The sequence below is a fragment of the Paramacrobiotus metropolitanus genome, unplaced genomic scaffold (assembly GCF_019649055.1).
Source record: "Paramacrobiotus metropolitanus isolate TYO unplaced genomic scaffold, Prichtersi_v1.0 Parri_scaffold0000169, whole genome shotgun sequence".
Taxonomy (NCBI): Eukaryota; Metazoa; Tardigrada; class Eutardigrada; order Parachela; family Macrobiotidae; genus Paramacrobiotus; species Paramacrobiotus metropolitanus.
The window spans coordinates 2,100-10,766 of record NW_026570389.1 but is presented as its reverse complement, the minus strand read 5'-3'; the positions used below and the strand labels follow the sequence as shown (position 1 = coordinate 10,766).

Below are 8,667 nucleotides of genomic sequence, written 5' to 3'. Positions count from 1 at the left end.
TACGTTGACCTTTAGGCGCCTTATATTTCTCTTCGCCGGTGGCCCAATGTCGGAAGAAGTCCTTCACGTCCGTTGGTGTCTTGCACTTTTGTATCCGCAATGCCTTGTAGAGTTCATTGTCTCCTCTACATCCTTCAATTAAGAATCCGACTGCTTGTTTCTCCGTGATGATTCTTTTTGCTTTGAATCGCATCATCGCCTGATAATACTGGTCCAGCGATTCTTTTTCCGAGTTCAAATTTCCTTGCATAGGCCTCACGTAAGCCTAAGACTTCTTCATCTCGATCACCATATTCGTCTTTGAATTTGTCCATCCACTCTGTTATTGAGTATTCAATTCCATCTTCGGCTGCGATGTCCTTTTCTCCTTCAAACCATGTTTTTGCAGGACCTTTCACTGCACTGGCTATCTCAATCATGATTTGGTCGTCCGTCAACTGATAAGTCCTTTGGGTTTCTTTCACCAATCGTGTCCACCCACTCACTGTGTCACGACTGCCGTCAAAGGTCATGAGTGGTGTTTTCCTGGCCATCGAGTTGAGTGCTTTTGTCAGTTGCACCGCTGTATTTTCTGCTCTCTGGTCATCGTCTTCTTCGCTACTTCCATCATCGCTTTGATTTCGTTTCGCTTTTCCATAACGGGATTTCCTTGGACGCTCCTGCCGGCTGGGGGTCTGTCCCGTCGTCCTTCATCAATGAACACATTTGTTTCCATGTGCGGGGGAAATTGTGAAGGGTCACCTCGACTCATATGCGGGTAACTTTCCGATGGTGGCTCTTTGTCATCTTTGGCCTTTTCCCCGTCCTTTTCGTTTTTGACACTTCCTCTGCCAGTACCAGTTCGTAGCGGCATGTCGAAGTGGAAGCTTTTACCCGTGCCCGTTTCATGCGCCTTGCTGTAACTGGGCGGAGGGGACTCCACTGTTGTCGTTTTAACTCCATATTGTAGGAGTTGTTCATCTTTGTGTTTGTTAGACGTCTGGAGCGCCTTGTTCTCATCTTCCAATCGTTTAGTTCTCAGTTGAAGTTCTTCTCTTTCTCTCTTTAGATCAGAATTTTCCAGGTTGACCTTTCGTAAGTGTTCCTGCAGTTTAAAGACTCTGCTAGGTGACCTTTTCATTTTCCCGTTCCATCTTTTGATGTGCTCGACCAGCTCACTCGTTTCATTTTCGAGTTGCTGATACTGCCCAGCGGCTGATCTCAGCTGATCCTTGATTGCGATCAACTCATCATCTTTGCCAATGCTGTGGTGGTCATATCGACAGGTCAGTGTTCAGCTTTGCAATCTCCTGACTCTTTTGAGCGACCTGTTGTTGCCACTCTTTGTCCTTCAGCTCCAATGTTGTGACCATTGTGTCCAGTCGCCGTGCTTCCTTTTGCCATTTGAGTCCTTCCTTAGTGACCTTTTCAATGTCTTCTATGACCTTTTCATTCTCCTGGTTGACCTTTTTGATTTCTTCTTTCAGGCGTTCTCCTTCAGTAGCTGTGATGTCTCTTGCCTCTCGCATCGCTTTGATTGCATCATTGCGCAACTTCTCAGCTTCGTCCGCCCGTTCCTGATGACCTTTCGATTCTAGTTGTAGAGTACTGACTGCTTCCTCCCGTAGCTTCAGATCATTCCTTAGTTTGAACGTCTCCGTTGCCAATGTCGTTAACCGTTGTGTGACCTCTGCGAATTTGGTCGCGTATTCGTCCCGTTTAATTTCAGCTTCAGTGACCTTTTGACGCAACTGGTCGCACTCTTCCTTCAATTCCGCCAAGTGCCGTGACCTTTCTGCTGATTCTTCTGACATGCTTTCATTAAGGTCACTGACAGCGAGATGACCTTCCATTTCTCTGTCATCTGCCATCTTTAGGTACTCTTCTGCAATTTCCTTTTGTCGCTCATATTTGACTTTCCAACCATCTGCGGAGCTCTGGAGGTCACCCTGTTGCTGTTCCAATTCGAATAAGCGAGTTTCGAGTATCGATAATCTGTCTCGATACTCCTGTTTCCGCTTGTCCGCCTGACGTTCAGTGGCATCAAGTTCATTTTCCAGCTCCCTTACGCGTCTCCTAAGAGTTGACGTAGGACTGTTAGGTGACTGTGGTCGTACATTGATAACCTTTCCATTCTGTGTCCGGTCAATTAAATGTTCGGGGATATCCTTAAACGGGGTCACTTCTTCTGCTCGGTCAGCCTCTTTCATTGCAGTTTGAAAAGGACATGTTCATCGTTGCGTCATCATCTGTGAAGTATGACTCGTTGGATTCATCTGAGACCATTGGAGTTGCAAAAAGGTCATCGTCCGCGGTCTTATCGTTCAGTGAAAGGTCATCCAATCCCAGTTCGGCTAGTTCCTCTCCGGTGACCTTTGTCTTTTCCATTTTCGATTGAGTCAGGTTCGCATTTTTATCCTGCTCGTCCGTTTTGCTAATGGTAGTATCCAACTGTGATGCCCCTATTGCTTCCACTCCTGTTTCTGTGGACTTCTCCTCCCCGGTGACCTTTATCTGGTTCATCGGATTGCCTCCCGCCGTAGACGCGGGAGTGTGCTTCTGGTCGTCGCTGGAGCTTTCCTGATTAGCGACTGACTCGAGCGCCTTCTGATAAGTGCTATCAGAGCCTCGTGAATCCTTCTTCTCGAATGCCTTGGGCGCTCGAGTGTTCCGCTCATGTCCAACTGGACGTGAGTACGGGTACAGATCCTTTTTGTATGGGTTTGGTGCGCTTTGCTGTGAACTGCGGGAGCTTTTGCTTCCCTGACTGCTGTTGGATGTCGGTTCGTCTTGGTCTTTGTCCATGTTGATCGGACAACTTGGACGCTCCTGCCAATTTATCTCACACACACGTTATTGTATGATTTATTCAATAATCCTAAAGGTCACTCTGTACCTCCGAAATTTTTCTAAGTCCTTATTAAAGGTCACTTTTCGACTGAAAAATTTCGACTAAGTCCTTTGTAAAGGTCACTTTTTCGGTAAAAAGTTCGAGAGATTTGCCCTAAAAGGTCACTTTCGGACAAAACTTCGAAACAGCTTTTACGGTTCCAAACACGTTAGTGAATGAAATCCTACAGCTGCTGATATCGCAGTACCACTATTCAGTTCAATTTCGCTTCGGTAAAGGTCACCGTTCGTCAGTTTCAGATCATAAAGGTCACTTAAATTGGTCAATTTGGTCAATTCCAACTTTTCAGTAAAGGTCACTTTCAACTCAACTTCTGTTAAAAGGTCACTTCTCAACTCAATTTCAAGTTAAAGGTCAATTTCCAGCTCAATTATATCAAGGTCACTTTCTAGCTCGACTTTGGTCAAAGGTCACTTTTCCTTTGTCTGAACTCAAAAGGTCACTTTTCGTCTCAATTATCTTATCTCAAATCAAATTTCCCCTTACAGCTAGAGTTCAGCGGAAAATCCCCATTCGGGTTGTTTACTTCTTTCTGATTGGTCCGCTAGCTCAAAATATTCAATTCAAATTTCGGCCAATCACGGCTCAGATAACTGACCAATCACGTTAATCCGTTAAAAATTTTTATCTGCCTGACGTCACGGTCAACGGCCAGACATGCGCGCCGCGTGCAAAACTCCGCCTACTTTACGCTCAGCTCAGTACGGACCAATAAAAATTGCCAATTTTACCAACTAGCCAATCTCGTAATTATTGACGGTTTTCTACCTGTTAACCGTCCGTCCGTTCCGCGTTCCACGGGGAAATGATCCAGATGATCCAGATTCTTCTTCCACTATCCGTTCCCGCGCTGCCGCCGGTTTTACCGTAACGGTGGTGCCGCACGCTTTTGATGGGTTACTGTGCCGGCTGACTGCCGTAGCAACAGTGGTGGCGCTCTACTCCAGTTTGGAGGAGTCTGATCTGTCTTTTCCCGTGCGCCCCTTTTGGCGCTTCGCCGCTTGTGGCCCACGGCTTAGGCTTCGCTGAAGCCTTGCCGAGTATCAGTGACACCAGTGTAGGTCTTCGCTGAAGACTCTACACCGAGGAACACTGACGACTGAGATCTTGCACTCTTGCACAGCTGGGGCAACAGCACGGTTCTTCGCTGAAGATACCGTACCGAAAACCGAAGCTGGAAATCCGCGTCAGATGAGGCAGTTCACCGCTTGTGGTGTGCGCTTTGCTGTTGAACGGACCTGTGCCTTACTGGTCGAGTTCCACATCAAATAACAGGCCAACTTTGCCTGACACAAATCAAATCAGAGAACCGCTGTCGGCTCTGCTACCATCTAATGCTAGATCCAGCAGTGATCCAGATACGGAGACCTAAACGGAATAGATCCCGTGGAGTGAGCTATGCGATAGGTATAGCGAACTACGCGGAATCACGAAACGTCGCACCGCTAATAGCTGACTTTTAATTAATTGAAAATTCCGACAACAGAAAATCAATAATGATCGGCGCAGCTCGATCGTAAAGCGTGGAGCCCATTCAACAGTGTGTAACACTGTGCAGCACGTGCTATGCCGCGCCCACTGACACAACTCAAGCCAATCAAAAGAGACACAACACAGACACGTAATCCAGTGGCGTAGCGTTGCGGACGTGAACGCTAGTGAACCCCCGCTCACAAAGGGCTTTAGGTTTTCATTTGATACACTAATTCTTCAGTGTGCCAAAGAATAAGTCTTTTCCATTGTGCTAAATCGTGTTGACATGGTCCAGTACTTGACTGCGACTGTCCGCGAACGTGACTCCAGATTAGACTTCGAGCGTGGGCTGCTTAGTTCTTGGTCAAACCATCAAGTTCTTAGACAGAATCTCGAAAATATGAGCAGGCAAAACATAACAAGAGCGAGTGTCGAGGAAAAATCCTGTATGCAACAAAAAAATTTGAAGGTAAGCCGCTGTGCAGTGCAAAAACGCCCAGAGCCAGGCGAGCAGAGTATTTAATTATCCGACTGAACACCGAAGAAAACAACTTGTCAGAGTAGAAGTACTTAATAACTCGAACGAGTGTGTCACGAGTCCGTTCAAGACTGTCAACGATTTCCAGGAGGACCGACAAACGCAATGAGGCAGATGGTTCCGTACAGATGGTCCAGGCCAGCTTGGTTTCCATATGCCACGTACTCGGTCTTCACAGTGTTGTGCTGCGTGACTTCCGTAATCCAGTGAATGTCGGTGGTCGGGACCGGAACGTGATCGTCTATTTCTTTGTCGTAGATCGTAGCGCAAGGTCTGCGATCATCCGCGCGCAAATGAGGGAGAAAAAGAGCGCCATCTCCGATAAACATCTTAACCATCTCGTCTTCTTGGACTTCTTGCTGGCCCGAAAAATCCATTACCCGGTCAGTTAAGACTTCCATTTCCGGATCGGGGTAGCGGTCGCGATCTTTTCTGTTGATGTCCCAGGTTCTGGTGAAGATCTTCGGCTCAATAGGTATGCCTAACTGCTTACATACGCGTTCGATTACGGCGTTGCTTCCCTTCAGACGCCCAGCGAAACTCGCGGCAACCGTGCTGGCGCTCAGTGGATATTCGTGCTGCAGGCCGAAACCAATGCAGCCGCCGTGCGGAAGGAAGAATAAGGATCTGCCAACAGCTGCTCCATTCCCTTCTTAAACTCTTTTTCCTGTTGACGGATGGATTTCGACTTCGGCAGACCTGTCTGAGCAGTATTATATCTATTGCCGAAGTACAGGTTGTAGGTCAGCGTGACGCGGTGTCCCGACAAGACAGGGCCCATAACGTGTTCGACGTCATTGCGGAAAGCAACGTAGCCGACTGACGGACGTGCAGTGGCGGCCAGCTCCTTCCCGGTTTCGAACGACCACTCTTTCCCGCCGTGGCGCAGAATGAACTTGCCGCCCGTGTGCGGAATAGGGAACACGATCACCAGCGATCCAAACATCTTTGCGCTGCCCGGCGTGCCATTGTATGTTCTCCAGCTGTCACCTTCGCCTAAAAGTAAAACGGAAAAAAATATTTAAAATAATTTATTATTCATATTTAAATAATAAGTATTTCTAACACATAATAATTATTAGAAAAAATATTGCATATAAATGCTTATATTTAAAATGATACTGTTAGAGTGTCAGAGAATAGGGCAAAATGTAGATCGCACGCGCATGTTACAGTGTTACACCCAGCTTTACAAGCAATCAATTCGTAAGCATTGTGCACGTTATGATAATCTGGTAATCATAGCGTGCAAAATGTGCATTTGAATGATCAAAAACCGCGAATTTTTCAATAATTTCTTAGATGGTTGGAGGTTCTTTCGACCTTTAGTCTGAATTTTGACATTTTCTGCTATTTCTTGTGTTAACAACTTTTCGCTCCGGCACTCACGAAAGACATTCAATTTGTAGAGCTCACACTCCACCGACTTGGTGATGTTGTGGCGACCGAGAAGGTCGTTCTTCACCCGTGCTAAAATACCGCAGCGCTGCACATCAAATTTGGCAGCGAAATGGTCGACGTCCAGTGTCAGTTTCTCAGCCGTGTGAAATGCTGCTTCATAACCGTCCCGTTTGTTCAGGCCAAAATGCGCCGCATGACAAGCACGCGCCAGCAGCTCCACTTGTTCGGCTGGTGTGTTCAGCAGAGAAATGTGCCTGTGAAAAATACGAGCAATACAAATATCCAATTTAAAAACCCTTGAACGTTAATCTGCAGAAGCCTCTAGCAAAATTTCTGAGTATAACAGTATCAGGGAGGCTCATATCGAATAAGAAAAACTGGGTAATTCGTAGGTGGGTACTTTTAGCTCATAAAATCAAACCAAAAAAACTATAAAATTTACTGAATGAACCAAAAAGTTTTCCAATAGCCTACTTCCAATGGAGTCTGGCTACTGCAGAGATTATAATAATAACTAGAGCTGAGAACTAAATCCTCAGTTTTGCTCACCGTGCTGCATCCACTGGCCGTCCTGTAAAATAAGCCAAATCTTTGTGGGACCAAGTGTGGTGATGAATCGATCCGTAAGAACTGTTTTCAAGGACTTGATAATTTCTTCCGAAGGCCCACAAACCGTGCTGGACATACTCCTCTGCATCACCTCAGGCATCCATGCAGGTGCAGCGATAAGAAATTTACGGAGCTGTTGTGCGAGCATCATTAACAAGCACAAAATACTTAACTATTAACTAAGTACTGTCACCATCGAAAGTCTGGAAACGTTTCAGTACACACGTTCTGTATACTGTCCAGTGTCTACACGGTGAAAAATGCACAAAGATCTAAAATTCTGGAAGATTGTGCGGGTCTCCCTAGAAAATGCTATACAGTTGTCAAATTTCATGAACCTGCCGAATTTACGATCATGGTTTTACTTATTTAATACCGAGTTACAAACGTCGAAACTGACCTGTGGCTGTGAGACTCATGTCATCGCATCCACTGGATGGTTGGTAACGACTAAAGGTACTTCTACTCTAACCATAAGTCTGACTGTGTGCTGTTTGGATTTGGCGCCAAAATACATACAATTCAACGCTTAGCATTAATGAAAAGTATCGTATACGATAAAATAAACCAAAAATTTAAATATAGAAGTATATAAATATATATAAGGATATTTGGATTTAAATAAGATATAAGGATTTAAATATATATATAAGGATATTTGAAAAGTTTCACGCATACCCGTGGAATTACATACAGTAGAGATGGCCTCAGATGGGCAACGGATAGGAATATCCGATTTTATCCTATCCGAATCGGATTTCGGATTCGGAGATATATATCCGAAACGTTCGGATAAGGATTGCATTGCAGATAAGGTTGCCTTTCGTTCATGTCTTTTGCTTTTAGGTACATATTTTGTTGATACATCATTTAACTAATGATTTAACAACCCAAGAACCTGACAGCTTACATTTATTTAATTTAAATAAAGGTTGTTCTATGTGCTTCCAAAAAGCGTTGATTTGATCATATTCCCTAATCGCATTCTAAATTTTTTACCGATCCGGCGGATTATTTATTCAATTTGAGACATTACATTCTGCATATATGGCACAGGGCATCCGTACCTGGTACAAATATTGTGATGAATCTGCTGTATATGTACATACGAATTTCATCTTTCTAGCAAAACACGATTAATTATAAGTGTAGTGGAATATACTGTAAGATTAATGTAGCGAAACGTAATGAATCGATATAAATTATGGCAATCTGTGAAAATGCGATTATAAATCGCAATTACATGTTTAAGAAAAATGAATTTCCGGCGGCAACAGATTTTTGTTCTGAATTTCACCGAATAGGTCGCCTGGAGGCTTTTGCCTGTGGTGACTAATAAGCGATTCTCGTGCAAATTGGCAGTTAATGGTGTTGTGCACAACAAAATAAATTAATAATTGATAACTATACTGGCATACACCAAATCGCGTAAACCTGTTATTTACGAGGAAGCGTCACAGGAAGCAGAAATGAAGCACGTGTCACGCGTATCGGTCATAAAGTGTCAAACACACCGCTCAGTTTTGTGTAGTTTGTATCTATAATGCAGTCCAGTCCACAATTTTAAACGAGCAAACCACCGGAAATTATTATTTGGCATCGCGTTTTGAAAGCGTTGTTTTGAGGCTGTGTTCACATTATTTCCCAGGCTTAATTTTATCAGAAAAGGTCGGCAGCGGACACTTAGAAATTTGTTTCAATGTTTCGCCGTGCATTCCGGCTTTGACGTATTATACAGTCGTCCGAGGCAGAGTGC

At 44.7% G+C, this 8,667-nt stretch overlaps 1 protein-coding gene across 1 annotated transcript; it reads right to left on the bottom strand.

Moving 5' to 3' along the window:
• Window positions 1–4,648: 4,648 nt before the first annotated feature.
• LOC129600273 (uncharacterized) lies at window positions 4,649–7,330 on the bottom strand. Its single transcript, XM_055498746.1, has 4 exons — window positions 7,312–7,330; window positions 6,852–6,873; window positions 6,291–6,556; window positions 4,649–5,897 (listed from the first exon to the last, which is right to left on the bottom strand). The coding sequence occupies exons 1-4, from the start codon at window positions 7,328–7,330 to the stop codon at window positions 5,464–5,466; spliced, it is 741 nt and encodes a 246-aa protein (XP_055354721.1). The 3' UTR covers window positions 4,649–5,463.
• Between the last annotated feature and the right edge of the window lie 1,337 nt (window positions 7,331–8,667).